The sequence below is a fragment of the Poecilia formosa genome, unplaced genomic scaffold (assembly GCF_000485575.1).
Source record: "Poecilia formosa unplaced genomic scaffold, Poecilia_formosa-5.1.2 Scaffold19, whole genome shotgun sequence".
NCBI lineage: Eukaryota > Metazoa > Chordata > Actinopteri > Cyprinodontiformes > Poeciliidae > Poecilia > Poecilia formosa.
In genome coordinates, this window is record NW_006799958.1 from 2,862,809 (window position 1) to 2,880,946 (window position 18,138).

At 43.3% G+C, this 18,138-nt stretch overlaps 1 protein-coding gene across 1 annotated transcript; it reads right to left on the reverse strand.

The window, feature by feature from the left end:
• Nucleotides 1-5,993: 5,993 nt before the first annotated feature.
• Nucleotides 5,994-7,634, reverse strand: LOC103134802 (oligodendrocyte transcription factor 1-like). Its single transcript, XM_016669069.1, has one exon. The coding sequence runs from the start codon at nucleotides 7,329-7,331 to the stop codon at nucleotides 6,540-6,542; it is 792 nt and encodes a 263-aa protein (XP_016524555.1). The 5' UTR covers nucleotides 7,332-7,634; the 3' UTR covers nucleotides 5,994-6,539.
• Nucleotides 7,635-18,138: the final 10,504 nt, after the last annotated feature.

An 18,138-nucleotide genomic window follows, 5' to 3' on the forward strand; every position in this document is an offset into this window, starting at 1 on the left:
GCGGCCTGTAAAGTTGTAATGAGGGCTGTGGTGTGAATGGGACGGAGTGCTGGGATGGATGGGAGAGAACACGAAGCTTAATGAGCGGGCCGGCGGACTCAGCGGTAACCCCGTTGTATCGCCCCGGTCTGAGAAAGACGGGGGTGACAGAGGGGATTTGGGAACGCCAGGGTGGGACAGCAGCGCAGGAGGGCCCGATGTTGTTCAGGCAGGGAACGAATAAAAGCTGGGTTAGAAAGTAAATGGGGGTCTTGACCAGCCCCTGCGCTCCACTCATTGTAGAGATGAAATTTATGGCTGAAGACTTCCTTTAGCCAAGGACTCCCCACGTTGACTTGTAGAAGAGCTACGAAACAGAACGACAATGGGCCGAGGCAAACAACACTTCCAGATGAGAGGCTGGAACAGAGGGAAACAATGAGTACTGTCTGGATTTAGGGCTGGAGATAAAGCAGCTGAACACCTCTGGTGACATCCAAGTGAGTAAACATCTCTGAGAGCGTCTCTTCTGACTGAATCTCTGTTCCTGACGACACTCATCTTTTGATAAGTTGCATATGACAGAAACCTTCTTAGAGTGATTGGGAGAATAGAAAACAGGTTCATCGTGAATCCACAAGAAGAGTTCAAAGATGGTGTTTTTTGGGGGGGTTTTTTGCTATGGTAAAAGCAAGAAAGTAATTATTTTATGTTTTTCTGTGAGCTGGTTAAAGCAGATGAACAGATAAAAGATAAAAGTCACTACTTTTATCTTTATCTTTAAAGCTCAAAAAGATTAGCTTTTTGAGCTTTACATCATGTTATCATGTTATCCCTTCATCAAACACATGCCCGGGGTGTTGCCTTGATTCTTTCATGCATTTTTGATAAATCTCTTAATCTCCTGTCAGAACCACTCCGCTGTGCAAAACGCCTGGTTGGCCCTAGCTCCGCCTTCAAGGCGCAGCTCCTCCTCCTCAGAGCTGCATTTTCTGAGTTTCTAAGCAGTCCTGCCCTGCAACTCACCCACTGAGCTCCTTCAAACTATCCGGAAGCAATTAGCAAACACCTGACGGAACTGCACAGATCAGTTTTACGACTTCTGGTAAAAAGGTTCTCAAGGAGTTAATAGCAGAGCGATCACTTCCTGAAGGCGGAGAATCAGAAAGAGTAGGAGTTTTTAAAGAGACATAGGCCCAGTTTCAAGGTGTTAAATCAGGAAGTAGAATTTCTTTTAACTCATATTTGATATTTTACATTGACATTTTACATTTTTATAACAACTGAAGATAACATAATTACTTGATTATGCTGTATAATGGCACCATGTATTAGAAAAACACACAATGCTGCTCCCTTCAGGATGTTGCTGCTATGCAAGATGTGCAGCAGCTGCATTTAACACATGATAAACATAACTTAAGAGTCGGGCCAAGGTTGCATAGGGCCCCATATGTCCTATTTATCACCAATGACCTCCAATCACTACAGCATCTTCTCTAACACATAGCTTCATTCACCTGACCACAGAGAAGAGTTCATCCCCAGAGGATGGACAACGTTTACATATTTTCTCTTGATTCTATTAGACTCTGATGTATTGTGTTGTTGGTGAAACACATTTTCTTTCACAACTGCCAAACATGTGGCTCCGCCCATGCTATCCACTCTGATCAGCTTCCCTGTCTCTCTGCAGAAAAAACAATCCCCACAGAATCATACTGCCTCCACCATGTCTCACTATGGGGCTGGTGTGTTCAGGACGACATGCAGTCTTCCTCCTTCACATGTAGCAGTTTGCAAGCTGACCTAAAAGTTTCATTTTGGTCTCATCCAGCCTGAGTGCCTTCTTCCACATGCTTGCTGGGACTTCCTGTTGCTGAGTTTCAATGATTGCTTTCTCCTGACCAATATTCTTCTTAAAATCCAGTAGAGTGTACTAATAACACATTCTGCTACCTGGGCTGTGGAGGAAAGTGGCTGCATTGGATTTTATTTAGGGGTATTCGATTAAAAGAGGTGTAAATACATGTTCCTAGGTTTTCATTTAATTACCTTCCTAATATATAATATAGCCTTTAATAAGTCATCGATTTTTTGCCTATTTCTTTTGGAAAGAAAGAGGTGGTGATATATATGTATAATGTTTGTTTATTTGTTTTATTGTTTGTTTGTTTGTTGTTTTTTCCCCAAATCTTTTCTGGCAGCAAATGTCTTAGACGATTATTTTGGAAGGTGACGATTTGCAAACGGTTTGGGAATCAGACATTATGTCATTTCCTGTTCACAGATATTCACTACTTTGCGTTGGCTTTTCGCCTAAAACCCAATAAAGCAGAGTGAAGATTGTGAATGTAATGAGACATGACGTAAAAAGAAAAACCTTTGCAAGGCACTGCAGGTTATCAAGCTTTGTCAGTGTAGTACTTATTTATAGAACTAGAACTTGATATTTTTGCTGCTGCAACATGTTTTGTGCAGCAATCTTAAAGAAATTAATCAGTTTTTCCTAAATATTTTTCATTTGAAAAACAGAGGTCTGCTGAAAATCACCCAACTTTTTAGGATATGTGCGGTGTGTGTGTGTGTGTGTGTGTGTGTGTGTGTGTGCATTGTCCCACACGCTCTCCTCGCCCCATTGAACAACAGTGATGAAATGGAGATGAGTTAAAGTGCTCACACAAAGACTGACCAGACCCCTGCGTTGCTCCGACAATGAGACCTCCAAACACAAGAAAGTGAGAGCCTCTTGGAGAAGCTCAGCGAACGAGTAGAGAATGAGAGGGGGGAGAAATTAAGGAGACCGGCTTGAAAGGAAGAAAAGAGAGGGAGAGAGAAAGAGAAGAAGGGCCGAACCATCCTGAGAGCAGGAGGAAATGGATGGTGGGCAAAGGTAAGCGAGTGGAGAGCCACCCGGAGAAAATGGCAAGGTAGCTAATCCCTGGGGTGAAATAAAGCAGCTATATGTAAATGAAAGACGTGAAGTTTTGGGCCATCTCACTTTGATCTGTAAATCAGAAGCACCACTCCTCCTCTTCTCTTCTTCTTTCACTCTCACCCACTTCTCCTTCCCCATTTTTCCTTAAAGAAAAAAAAAATCAAGCCTTATTTAGCTTAATCTCACTTAATAGCATCCAGCTCCTCCTTTGTCCTGGCTGACGCTGACAGATTCCCGTCCCTTTTCACTCGCCACCATTCACATATCTCCCCCCTCCGTAATCCTCTTATTCCAGGGTGGCAATTATTTTGACCATTTTTTTTTTTTTAGATATATCAGCATTATGGTTATGATTATTCTCATTCCTGTTATTCACGCCGAGGGCCGGGTTGTCGGTGAAAATGTCGTCCCCCACGGCGCCTCTTCCCGTACGAATGTCCCCCCCTCCCCTCCTCCTACGGGAGGAGGAGGCTGCCCACTTTCTTCCAGAGGGGTGGCGAGTTTTCAGGAGTGAACCCCTCCATTCAGCGCAACACATTTTCTGGGCGTTTGAACATATTGTAGCGAGAGTGCGACGAGTAGCTCAGAATCACCCGTCCCGGCTCCTCCACACAGAGAGACATCAAGAATCTGCGGCTGGAGGAGCGAGAGGGGGCTAATAATCAAAAGGCCTTCTTTCAGCGCTGCGGTAATTACACGGGCCGGTTTTGATCTTTTGCTTGTTGGAGCAATGAAAGGGGGGCAAAGATGAGGACTGTTTCACCGGTTTCGTTTGACACGAAGAGGAGGCGGTGGAGGAGGAGGAGGTTTCTAACTCGGCATCTTGTCGGCATCTTGTCGGCATCTTGTCAGCATCTGCAGCGCGTCAGGAAGGGCTAAAGTGAAATGTTTAGAGTTTTACTCCGAAAACCGCAGCAGGTTTTCACTCCTGATTCTTTGCAAAATATGAAGCGTCTAAGTAAAAACCTGGTGAAAGAACAAAGATGCAAACTGTGACGAAAAAATTTGACAGTAGATTTGTAAGGCAGTCACGTTTCTTTAACCCAAACCCAAAGAGAAGCTGGGTTATTTTAGCTCTACAGACGAGGCTGATCATCCTTCACAGACTGTTATTTAGATTTGAACAATAACCTGACTTCAGATTAAACACTGACATACTTTAACCCGATTAAGAACTTCATTTGCTTCAGTAATTCAACTCAAAAAGTGAAAATCCCAAACCGTACAGCTTAATTGCACACAGAGTGAAATGGTTCAAGTGTTTATTTCTGTTCATTTTAAACTCAGATCCTCGTAAAATATGAATCCAGTTATATTCAGGAAGTTATAAAGTGTTCCAATGAGGCTCTTTTGTCAAATGTGAAGTACACTTTACTTTTAATTAAACCCACATTTCATTTCACTATTAAAAATGTTTTTTTTTTCATTGCTATAATATGGTATTTCAATCTTAAATGTCATATTTTTTATTATCTGGAAGCAGAAAATGATCTGAGCTAACAGAAATAAAGGTTGACTTTGTGAATTGAGTGAATGAAATAAATTAACTTCTCAATAACATTTTAACACATCGAATGGTCCTGTGTTTAAGAATAATCAAAAAAGATTCTTTTTAATTCAGAAAAGTCAGTCTGTTGAGAACCGTCCTCTGCACTCAACGTTTGGTTGGTGCTGCTTTGGCAGTGATTCCTGCGTCAGCGGCGTGATGAGGTAACAACATGCTGGTTAAAGCTTCGGCTGCCAAGTCCTACTGGAACATCGAATCAACTTTTCGGTCAAACTTGTAAGCAGATCTTGGACTTCTGGCTGCCACGGCTCCAAATATGGCCACTGAGTGTAAAGATTTCACACTGGACTGGATTAAAAACTAATCTACTAATATAGACTAAAAACCCACCTGCGTAGAGTTGCTATTGAAACATAATCAATGAGAAATTCACCAACGATCTGATGTGCACTTGAAAAATTGTAATGTTTAAATTATTGACTGTGTTTTTATGACTTTGTGTTTTTATGATTTTGTTGCTGTAAGGTGGTAGTCAAATAAAAATTGATCGATTGGTGGATGGGCCTGCGCATCTCCACTCCTCCTTAGTCTGGTACCTTGATTTCTGAATCATTCAACATTTACTTTCCTCTGAGAAGAGGGTTTTGAACCACTGGATGTAAACTCTGTGCGCGGTGGTCCGACTCCAGGTCCGGTTCCACGCCTTGTGAATCTCCCACAAACTCTTAAACGGGTTTTGCTTCTTAACAATCCACTCAAGGCAGCAGCTGTCCCCATCGCTGGGGACTTTATTTTCTAACGCAGTTTTTTTTTTCTTCCACTAAACCATCTTTCTGATGATTTATATCATTTTGTGGGTCATTACAGGGACGCTACATGTCAGGAGAAAACGTTTTAAGTTTCGTACGTAACTTTCAGGAGCACCTCGAATCTATTGCGATAAAAGAGCTTTGCTTTTTGAGTTGAATCAGTAAAAGTAAATGAACTCAATCAATTAAACTCTAATTTATTTAGAGACACCTGTGAAGTAGTTACTACTCCCTTTCAGACATTGTGAGATGTTTTTTGCCTTTTATTCATTTTTATTTCGACTATCTTCTTATGCTGAGTTAAACTAAAGTCTTCCAGGACTCCACTGAAGAGAGGTTGGCCTGAGCAAAAAGGTTCTGAGTTCAGATCCCTGCATGGTCGTCCAACATCATTTGGTTTGGTTCATTTAGGCTGTACTGCATAATTTAAATTTTATGTTATGCATGGAGGAAAGAGACTGGTAGCTCTGTGTTTTATTTAAGGAAGACATAAATGGGGGAACTCTAAATATTTAACGATAATGTTCAGCTTCAATGCACAAAGTTCCACAACCAGTATATCAATGTGTCTGTTTGTTGTTTTCTGTAATGTTTCATGAAGCTGCGCTTTTATGTTTACCTAGAACATGGCAGAGACGGTAAACGCATCACAAGGACATGAATATATTTTCTATATTTAAGACAGGCATCATTTTCTTGGAACACATTTCTATTTCAAATCTCCTGGAAGTAATTTGAGCAAAAAGTCAGAAGCAAAACATTTGACTTTGTGAATCTTTATTCTTAGTATGTCGCTTTAAACAATATAAAGATAGAAACCAAAATGCACAACAGATTGGAACATGTTCAGGTTCGTCAGAAAGACGTAAAAAACCTATTCCTCTGCAGCTGCAGCTAAAATTTGAAGCCAACAACAGCATTTGATTCAATTTAAGGTCAGACTAAGCTTTTCGACTTCTGTTACAATTTCAATAGTTTACAATAGTTGGATGCAGTTCGGTCGATAATTGGAAATGTGCGTTACATTCAATAAACAAAAAAAAAACTCATCGAATGAGGTTCTTGCTTGTCTGTGGTGAAGGAGAAGAAAAATAATGCCATGTTAAAACCAAGAATATGTGATAAAACATACAGATAATACGAAGCAGAACAGCATAATGTGCTCGGATAAAATCAGAACAAAACTGTGAGTAGTGTAGTAACATTTCATGAAGACGTTAAACTGTTAGAAAAATACTAATTCCTATAAAAAAGCTTGCATAATGTGCAACAATCATAGAGAAATCCCCCTGCAGGCTTCGAGTCTTCACTTTGCGAATCTGGGAGCAGGTTTGGAGTGGTTGAATCTGGGCAGTCTGCAGACTCCACAGGGGCAGGGGGCCCCACCTGCGGCCCCCACAGAGCTCCACTGCACCGGGGCCAGCGAGGCCTCCATGTGGCCTGGAGGAAGCGGGGCGCATTTAGCAGCTGAGGAGGACAGTGAAGGGGCGGAAGAAGAAGAAGCCGACGACGAAGAAGAGGTGGTCGAGGAGATGAGGGACTCGTGGGTGAGGAGGAGCTGGCCGGGCCCCGCAATGAGGGGCCACCCACCAGCAAACAGCAGCCGGGGGACAGGCCCAGCGTTCACCCCCATGCCGATGCTCACCTCACCCAGCAGCCGCCGCATCTCCTGCAGAGACGAGCCCAGGAGGAGGATGTAGTTCCTGGCCAGAACCAGGGTGGAGATTTTGGAGAGCCTGCGGCCCGGCGGGGCCCCGGGCGCGTGGGACTGAGAGGGAGAGGAGGAGGAGGAGGAGGAGGAAGCGTAAGGCACCATGACTTCCCTCAGGGCGTCCATGGCGACGTTCAGGTCCTGCATCCTCTTCCTCTCCCTGGAGTTGATCTTCCGCCTCAGCTCCTGCTGCTCCTCAGGACTCAGCTCCTTCTGGGGCTTGGCGGCTCTCGCGCCGCCCTGCAAGCCGAGGAGCGGTGCCGCAGTCAGGCGGGAGTTCAGACCGAACCCCGGGGGGCAGTGGGGCAGGTCGTGCACCGACCCGGGGCCACAGAGAGGCAGCGACTGCTCCTGGGCCCTGGCAGCTGTGTTCGACAGCACGTTCATCGTCAGCTCAGAGGTCAGCGAAGTCACGCTCTACTCTGGCTGTAGAAGGAAAAAAAATGTAAAAAAATACTGATGCTTTGGAAAAAATAAAAGTCCCCAACCTGGAGAATCAACTCTTCATTCTCTTCTCCTCGTGTCTGAGCTTGAAGACGACTGCCAGCTGACATCCAGCACAAGCAGAGTTTGAATCTTGAGGTTGATGCCACGTTAGCCGCGTCAAAAGGCGGCTTGTTAAAGCAGCGGCTCCGACATCTCGTCTCCACAGCTGTGAGAGGCAGGAATCTCAGCTCAAAGAGCCGGAGCAGTGAGCTAAATGCTGCTCTTACATAGCCCCACCTCAGCTCAACCCCTCCCTAACACTTCCTCATCCAGCATATGTTTGCAGAGAAAATCCACTAGAGTCAGAAGGAAGGAGAAATATAATAACGCAAAGTGCGCTGGTGAAAAGTCGGGAAGAAACGATTCGGGATATTTTATTTCATCCAGTGCAACTGAATTTATTCAGCTGTTTGAGCAGCAACGTGCAAAGCAGTGCGAGAAGTGTAATAATGTGATTCTTCTTCCTTTAAATGACTGAATTTATTGTATCCTGGCTTATAAAAGCAAAGTTGTGATCTCTACAAAAGTGCCTAGTAAAATTATCCATAATTCTTAAACATTTTGCATTTAGTCACACTGCAGTCAGATTCAGTGTATTTTAATGGGATTTTATGTGAAACGCCAACACAAAGCAGGGCAAAAATTGTAAAATGGACAGAAAATTATTCAAGATTTTCACAGATGAAAATCCCCCTCTTTCTCACTTTTCTCGTACCTCAGTTCAGATATGATGCGGAGTGTCTGTAGACAGAAATTTGCGTGGAGCAGTCGACATGACTTTGCCTGATGAGGAGGTAACAGAAGATGCCCTTTAAACCATCTACTTGGCAGCATTTGGGTGACAGACAAAACACAGCAATATGTAAGCACTGCAGTTTGTTCAGATGCTGAAAGCGGAAGAAAGCATCGCTATAGCAACCAATGGTTGGAGATCTAGGAGTAAGTTGAGCTACAATCCTAGCACATCCTGTAGCAACTGGGTAAACCAATAAGTTGTCTCAAGGCCTGAAAATATGAAATAAATCAAGAAAGATGTAAGTTTGTTGAATTTGTGGCAAAATGTGTGTTGTTGCATCAATATAATTCTTGAAGTTTTCTTGAAAACAATATTAAAATCTCATCCTGTCATTCACTGCAATAACACAAAATTGCAGTGTGTTATTGCAGTGACACACTGCAATAACAGTGTGTCACTGTTATTGCAAAAAGACAAAAAGTAGACTTTTTGTCTACTTTTTGAAAGTAGACAAAAAGTAGTATTTTTGTCTACTTTCTAGTGCGAAAATCTTATTACACTTGAAATAAAACAAACAAACAAAAAAAACTAACTTGTTTTAAGTCAATAATTACTTTTAAAAAGGTACTTGTACCACTGAGTTTATTTCATTCATATCATGGGAAAAATGTCTTGTAAGTGAAATAATCTGACAGTGGAATTAATCATTTTTCATCAATATTATTAAATTATTAAAGTAATACAAGCTCCCATGTCTTGCTGAAAAGTTACTTGTAAGTTTGTTTGTTTTTTTTTGTCTTATTTTAAGTCTACTAAGATATTTGTACGAGAAGCTAAACCAAAAATACCAACAAAAAAAAAAAGAGTTTGTGTCTTTGCAGTGTTCTCTTAAACTCACAGCGTTATCAGTTCGGATATCAATACCTACTGACACAGTGAACATCACGTTTCCACTGTTCATATAAAATCAGCCGACCCTATCGCCCGGCTTCATGGAGCAATATTTGAATCCTCACCACTCGTACCTCCAAGCCATTGCTCAAAATCTAGGAATGAGGGAAACGCAAGGAAATGGGATTCAGCGCCTAATTAAAAGCTGGAGGCACTAATGAATAAAAGACAAACAACATTATGGGCTTAATGGAATTTACCACTAAAACCATTTAACAAGCTGAAAGCCATTAAAGCCATCAGCACTTTAAGTGACGGAGAGCAGGTATAAGCACTATTAGGGTGGGTATTAATTGTGTCAGAGAACAGTTTTGGCAAACAGTGAATGGATCCGTCATTGTGCCAGGGGGGCTGGGGAAGTTAATTGACGGTTTAGAGGTTGGGGTTATTGTTGCTCAGCTCTGAGCGGGCCTCGCTATAACCAAATTGGCCGGCGGAGAGTTTGGGCACGGATCCAGGCAGCCCCAGACAACAGCCCAATTGACTCCAAGCACAGGTGAAGCTGGCCTGGGGCACAGAGGCAAGGCTGAAAACCTCAAACGTGCCATTCATTAGCCACAAAAAAAGACCTCAGGATCACCCCGCCGCTCAGCGAGCCTGGCCGTCCTCTCCTTGCCCTGTGCTCCCCCCCAGTCTGAGCCCATCTGAGGGGGCAGAAAAGGAAGGCTGGGGGAACGAGGCGAGGGACCGCACCGTCACAAACAGAAAGCAAGTTGTTCGCGATGAAAGCAGAAGGAGGAAGACCCTTTTTTTCCTTCCCAGCCGTTCCTCCCCTGTCATCCCGGGCAGTGCGTGGAGGCGCTTCCCTTCCCCGCCAGTTGGCCGGTGGCGTCCGGCTGGTGCTGTGATTGAAGCTGAATGGACGGCTGCAGACGGACAGGAAAGAGAGGGCTCCATGAAAAGGGCCAGGCGGATGGCCCTCGCACCTGCGGGAGAACAGAGTGCGGGTGCCCAGGGCTGAATGTGTGAATGCGCGAGCGTGCTCGGGGTGTTTGCGTGCATTGCCTGCGAGCTCAATTCGACTTCTAGTGCCCGTCACCACAAAGGGGTGTAATAAACCGAGCCGTGAAAGAAAACCTTGGGGTAATTTTGTCTTTCTTGACTGTATTTTAGGATTGTTTCCATGTCAAGGAGGGCGGTGGTTGTGGGGAGGGACACCTGCAAGGAGCCACACATACAGAAGTCAGAATAGGGGGGGGGGGGGAATGAAAGAAAGAAAGAAGCTGGTGTCCCCCCAGAATGGAGCACCTCCCCCACGTTTTCTCCGCCACTCACAAGGGAAAGAAAAGTGAGCTTGATTTGGGGGCATATCCGCCTCCAGCTCGCAGCTTCTTTTGATGAGGCTGGGCCCGGGCTGGAGCACCGGTGGCTTCAGGGCAGGAGGAAGACTAGTGTCTTTATGGTGGAAGAAGTGTCGTCCATCTGGGCAAGGCCGTCCAGTGAGGGGTCTGCACCTGGGAGCTAAATGCCTCATCTGTGTGGAGCTGTTTCCTGTGGCTGGCAAACAGGAAGACACCTCAGCCAAACTCCTGGGTCAATCTATCGCCCACACTGAGGGGGAAAAACACACCGCAAGTGATACCGCGCTCGCTCTCGTTGTTGTTTGGCTGTTCTGGGGGATCAAACATCAACTTAATGGTCAATTAAGTTGCAAAAAGTTTACATTTTTCTCAAACTTTTTCACTTTTTAACCACAAATTTAAATGTGGTTAAATTTTGGAAGAAACTTACATGTAGTTTTACCTTCTTTCCCCCCCAATAATTATCTTACAAATGTAGCATGGCTTTGTTTTCAGTCCCTTTTAGCTTGTGACACCCCTAAAGACTTAGAGCAACCATCAGATATCATGAAATTAGTAAAACGCATTCAACTGTCTCTAATTTCCAAAGTCATATTTTGGAAAAAATAAAAAAATAAATAAGGCATCCTGCGTAAAGTTGCGATACGCCATGTAGGGAATACATCTGAAGATGCATTGATTGGCCCACGCCTAAAAAAAAAACTGTGTGGTGAAAAACAGTTTCTACATCATCGCAACCTAGCTGCGAAAAATGGTGGAAAAATCGTTGTTAACATCATGTGGGCATGCTTAGATTAGAGAAGACAAATGGATCTAAATCTATGTTTATATTTAAGAAAAAAAAAACTTTACAGAAAATTCAAAAGACTTGAGATTGGGTCAGACGTTGAGTTTCCTGCAATGATGACCAAAAACAAGCAGCAACAGCTACAGTGGTTTACATCAAAGCATATTTTGGTGCTACGATATTCAAAGTCTTAGAATCTCATTGGATCTTTTGCAAAGAAGGGAAAGACACTTTTATGTCCAAAATGTGGTAACTGTAAAGAAATCACTCCGTGGGGATAAACACTTCTCAGATCCTGAATTGAAAGGCAATTTTTTTTAACTATCTGACCTTTTCCATCTTATGCGCCTCTTTGTAAGGCTCTTTGACATCAAAATTAAGAAATATATTTAACGAACTGAAAGTCAAACACGAGAAAATGTGAAAAAGTTAAGGGCTATGGATAGTTTTGCAAAGCGAATTGTCCACTAGAAAAGTTCAAATCGTTTTTTGACAGAGCGAGCCAAGGCGTTAAACGAGGGGCTGCACCTGCTGCAGGCTTTCACATCCCAAACCGTCTCCTGTCTGCAATGTGCAAAGAGAGCGTAATGAGAAATTAACAGTTGCCAGTGACTGATTTGCTCAATGTGTCAAACAGGTGCAGCGGCAACAATGGAAATATAACAGAGCTGGACTTTTCAGAACAGAAAAAAGCTGCTCTGCATCAAAGCGGAGACAGAAGACGCACTCGTCTATTCGCGCCAGCCCCTGCTCGCCAAGGCCCCGGCCAAAGACATGAGAAGATTACAAGCTGTTAATAAGGTGGAACCAATCAGCTGAAGGTCTGCTTTTGTCCCTCCCAGCATGCTTTGTGAGTGCCGGCCTGGGATAGTTGGCATTTGGTGCTGATCACAGTGTGGCGGAGGGATAATGACTGTAGGAGGGGTGCAAGGTTTTAGCCCTCGGGCCCTTTGTGAAAGAGAGCCTAAATGCTTCACTTTCAATGGCCGCACACGCTTAGCTGGTCACGCTTGTTTAAAAACAGATGGACATTTACCACATTCATATTTCATCTCGCTAACAGCTCCGCTGACACTTTTACACATTCTCTGCGTTTCATTGGACAGATCTGTGCCTACAGTAGCTTCACAGGCTGCGAATCAGAATAATTTAAGAGATTTATGCGCGCTTCAGTCATTACAAGAGTCAAAGCTAAAGTTCCTCAACCCTTTGCTGTGGTCACTTAAAATCATCCCAAACACAACCGTGAGTTAGTGACTGTCCATTGTTACGGCAGATGTTCATCTCCTAAACAACGCCACCAGGGATTTGCTGGGTGTCTGCTAATAGGAGGGTGTTAGTTAACCCGTCCCCCCACCGTGCATCCCTGAAGCCCCCGATCCCATTTAACCGTGACAATGATGGATTCACAGAAACTAAAGTTCAACAGGAGTCCTTGTCCAAAGTCAAACACAGAGCTACTTCTTCTTCTTCTTCTTCTTGAGATGCAGTGATTGAAGGCGGTGAAAGGGAAGGGGGGGGTGCAACAGTTAAAGTCTGAATGTTGTGGGGTGGGGGGGTTGGGTCGAGATGTTTCTCTTTGGGTTTATAGGTGCTACAAGGCCAAGGCTTGGTTTACAGAGGTTATTACAATCTGTATGTAGGGCGGTGCAGTTAGACCAAAAGTCACTGTCAAAGAAAAAGCTGATTGCACGATGATTGATGAGGACACGTTCAAGTCTTTCTGAAATGGGAAAGTCAAAATAGGGGAGATGTTGACTGTGTATTCAACTTTATATCACCGTCTTCAACATTTATATATATCATGTCTTAAAGTAAAATCCCAACATGTTTTAACTCAACAGTCACCAAGTCGGTATTAAAAAACTACCTTGACCATCAGTTCAGACTGGTTCTCAAAATTCTGATTTTACTTATGCGGCAAACATAAGTTCTGCGAGGTTGTGATAAGAAAAACTCTTCGCCATTGTTACTGAGTGAAGAACACTTAAAGTTAACTACTGTCTGCATCTGTAAAGTCTTTGAATAAAGTCAGAGGAAGCACAGAGATGCAGGAATCTATTTAAAAAGGAAACTTTGCGTTTGCGTTCCATTTTGACATTTCTGCAGTTCGTTCTGGCTGTAAGATAGCTCTAGAGAGCAAGGCTATCAACAGGTAACAGGAAGGCAGCGCCTGTAAAAGCCCTGTTTTATCTTTGAGCTTTCAGCCTCTATCTGTTACATAACGTGGTGGACTTGGGAACCTGAGTTAGCATTACCTGAGGAACATACACAGAGGTTGTAATAGCAATGCTAGCCATAGCACATGCCAATAACAAATGCTAAAGGCAGTTTGAAATGTCAGCTCAATAATCCTTTTGTTTTTGATTACCTTACCTCTTTTTTACGATGTCTGGTCTCTCACACTGGAACTAAAAAATGACAGAAGAGATAAAAAAGAGAAGTATTTTAATGCTAATTTTACATTGTTATGTTTGTAATTCCCAAGCAAAAAACAAAGTTGTTATTAGTAACCAGAGATAAGAAATCAATCACAAAACTTTGATTGGTGCCTCTTTGGTTAGGTTAGGTTGGGTTAGGAAGGGCAGGCAGGCAGTCACGTTGAAAACGAACCGCACAATCAACAATCTCAGAGCAGTTCTTTAACTCAGTCTTTTTCACTCAATTGCTAATTTTTTAACATTAATTCGATGTTTAAAGTCTAGAACACAACATCTGTTAAAATGAAAGAAAGCGTGCCAGCAGAATAATGAGAAACAGATCATGTAGCTTTAATGTTGGTGATTCTGGTGACTCCTCAGTGTCGCTCTTCAGGGACATTTTGTGCTCTACTAGCTTGGAAACCATCAGGTAGTGGCAGGAAAGGTCACGGAGGAGAGGTCACATGTCCCAGCTGACCGGAGAGGCACAAATCTATCGGAAAAGGTTCCTACTGTTTGATTGTTTCTATCTAGTGTGCTGTCATTGACGGAGACAAGACTGAATCGATAGAAGTTTAATTAACGTGAAATTCATTCTAAACTTTTTTGAGCTTGTGAAAGTTTATCATCTCCAAAAACAATTTTAAATTTTTTTTTGTTTTGTTTGTTTCTAAATATACCCAAATTGTTAATTTCTGCAATATTTCTGATAGCAAAGTTTCACATTAATGTTTTTCAACTTTACAGCTTCTTGCAACCATTTCCAGAGACGACGTGTCATTTTGCGTTGAACCTTTGAAACCCAACAATTATGTCAGAATTTAAAAGTTTCCTTTGTTGGAAAACATTTGAACACATTAAAAAACTACAACCCTATGGACAAACCAAGCTGGCAGATGGAGGCGGTGGAAGATGATTCTTTCAAGCATTGACGGACGCATCTGTCAGCATGCACAACTGCCCTCCGTCCACCTCCAATAAGACGGCTCCCTCTTTGCCTTACAACCTCTGCCTCCTCGGCTCAGTCACCTCCTACTGGGCTCCTTCTCTTCATGGACTCTCAAAACATTGAAATCTCTCTCACTCCCCCTTACCGCCTAGAGAACCAGACGGCTTTGGCCTCCATGCAAACCAGATCCCAATACCTTGATCACTGATGTTGATCAAGTTCAGAAGCGACCTCCAGCAGCGACACTAACAATAAAACAGTGGGTGTCCGGGTAAAAATGTGTGCAATATTTAGGCTGATTTCATTTTCTGATGTGTGTGAATCCACCACTCTGAGTGCAGTGTTAATTTGATTTGTGTAACAGGGGACCCCGGGGAAGCAACAACTCGGAGAGCTGGCATATGCTCCAGAGCAACACGATAGCAGGCCTCACTGACTTGACAAATTGAGGTTGTAGTTATTAAAGCATCTCATGGCGGCCCGACTCCTGTCGAGGTAATCACACCATTCTTGTTCGAATTCACGTCCGACTTTCAACCTTATGCTGGTGTTAAACCAGAAACACCAACTTTTTAAAGAATAAAATAAGGAACTTCTCTAGGAAAGTGTGAAGACAAGTGCAAATGACGCAGGTGATTCTTTGTCAGTGAAAAAGGTTTTAACTCCAGCTGAAAACAGGAACGTCTCTCTGGTCATTTGCAAGCCTTTGACTTGTAGAGCAGGTTTCCCCCGTGGATGCTTGATGCTCTATCGGAGCGTTCATAAAAAGTGGAGAGCCAATCAGGCGATGCCACTGACAACTCTCCATATCAGCTGCTCGGCGGTCCGGAGATTGACCATTAGGAGAGATCGTTTTCAGGAAATTTGACGGGCACACATGTGTCGGGGACAGGTGCACGTACCAAGCCATGTCACTCCTCTGAATAGCATTTAGGAGGCCCTCATCTCTGAGTCATTGAAAGTCCCGTCCACACCCCAGACAACCGGTCCCTGCCGGGCCCGTTGCGCCCCTCTGAGACCCCCGTGTTTTCTGCAGTGGCCGATTCTAGTCCTAGTCCTGTGCTCCTTGCATCCACTTTGATGTCTAATCCGTCCTGACTGCGTCCTCCTTCAGTCCGCCGAGCCGCTCGGCCGGTCATGAATATCCAAAGGTCCGCTTACTTGACAGGATTATCCCTCCTTTCAAAGCCACCGGGGGACGATTCCTCGGCCACAAAAAACGCCCTCAATGGATCTTCTGCTCTCTTTGTTTCCGCTTTGTTTCTTTCATTTTCCTTCTCTCTCCCTTTCTCTTTCTGCCTTCTGTCTTTGTCCCTGTGGGCCTTTGCTAAACACATTGATCCACCTAATCGAACAGTTCATCCGCTGCTCTTTATAGACAATCAGGCACACCCACAAACATACACACATGAGTACCACTCAGAGCTTATTTGAGTTACATATGTCCTCTCACGTATTTGTGAACACGATTGAGTTCCTTCCTGTATCAAAAAATGTTTGACTTGCAAAAGTGTGCTGAAACTTTACATGTTTTGTCTCAGCTTTCCACAACTAGACAGCAAAAGTGTTGCTAACTATCTGCAAAATAGCTCAAGTTCAGTCAGACTGGATGCTGAGTATTTCTGAAAATCATTTTTTTATCCTCAGTTGGGCTTTGAGCTCATTATTCTAAAACCTTTGTATCGAATCTCTGCAGCTCCTCCAGAGTTCACCAAGGGACCTTTGGGTTTCCTCATTAATCCTCTCCTTGCCTGGCCTCTCAGTTTAGGAAGGAGGTCATGACTTGGTGGGCTTGGAGGTGAAGAAAACTCTTCTTTGTTTTCGGATGATGGAAGCTGAACTGGTGCGTCAAAAAAGATTTGACTTATTTAATCCAAACTGTTCCCAAACTGACGAGAGCAAAGGAGAAAAGTTTATGAGGAAAGCATAAGAGATTTTCACCATACTTTAAAAGAACATAATTAAATCTGACTAATAATCAATCAACAAACTCCATGTAAGTAATGTTCAATAAGCTCGATCAATGAAATAGTGATCCACGATGGAGGGTCTGTGATTTAAGTGATCTAGAGAAAGTGTATAAAGAGTAAAGGTCAAAGATCAAACTCTCTCTGTATGATCCAACCTTGTAGACGACTGATATGATTGGGTTATTGAAAGATGTGACAGACTGGTGAATGGACACTTTGCCTTATTAAATAAATTAAAGTGCTAACTAATCCCTTGTGAAGGCATAACCTCATCCACTGGCAGTATTTTGGAAGATTCCAGAAAAGTAGGCGGAGCCAAGAAATATAACCAATAATAAAATACAACTTCAGTAGCCACCATTCAACCCCAGAAGGGCAGCACTTCCATCGTTTTAGAGCAAATATTGCAGAATTATATGAATAAACGTGAAGATTGCACCCCTAGAGATCAATTTATACAGTTTATGTGCAAAAATAGAAGTTGATTTGGGGTTAAGTTATTCCTTAACTACCGTTGGGAGTTTAATTTTTCCGTTTTCTTTGGTGTGAGATTATGATGTTGGAAGCTTTTTAAAGGAGCACCAAAAGCGGACCTCATGTATAACATGTGTCATCAATTTTGTCCGTAAAAACGTTCTTACTGAACAACTGATACTAGAAAGTTGTCCATTTTGCAAACTCAAGAAGACATCTACATCTTCACTTGCCCTCACTTGTTACTTTACAGACTGATTCTCTGCTGCAGTTCCTCAGTGTGTAGATGCTTATCCAGACTAAAACGAAGGAGCAGTTGGAGTAAACATCAGTCCCATGGGAAAGTGCGACCTCCGGGGTCTCTTATTCACCTCAGAGCGCTGTCTATTCCCATGTAAGAGTTAAATCCCGCCTTTGTCTCTGGCAGCTTATCTGTTTGTTTATCTCCTCTTTCTCATTCCTCCTTTTCTCCATCATGGACTCAGTTTCTCTTTCTGTTGTTCCGCCCACCTTTGATGCATTCCACCACCCGTTCTAATCCCTTCAGCTAACACAACATGATGTGCAGAGCTGAAAGAGTGTACATCTGTGCGGTGTTTAAATCCAGTTACAACAGTGGCAAGGCCGATGGCTCCCCGTCTGTCCAAAGATATGAATATTTAAAGCATCACAGATTCTGCCTCCGACTCTCTGCGGTGGCGAGCGATTCGGCCTGCCACCAGCAGTGCCTCAGGAGCTGTTTATTCAAATCCGGGCTCAGGGATGGGGAAACCCGGCTGCCATCAGCCACAGTGTGCAGGCGGAGCTGAGACGAGATGCAGCTCAGTCAGATTTACTTTCAACTTCAACAGAATGCTTAAAGTGGTGATTTATTTTATTTTATTTTATTTTTTATTTTTTTGCAATAGACCAACATGAGCTGCATTTCTAAAACTTGCTCGATATTGTACTGAGATTGTCATTGACTTGCTTCCAACGCAATTTTAAATTAAGTTCACAGAATGAGTCCTTAAAAACCATCGTCCTCCTACCACTTCCTGCCATTGTCTTCTTTGTCTTTTCCACCAGTAGTAACATTCAGTTGCTGATCACATGATCAGCAACTCGGTTCCACTGCAGT

Bases quoted from the DNA above. Each gene is read 5' to 3' on its own strand.
- LOC103134802 (XM_016669069.1), bottom strand. From the start codon at position 7,331: ATGAACGTGCTGTCGAACACAGCTGCCAGGGCCCAGGAGCAGTCGCTG.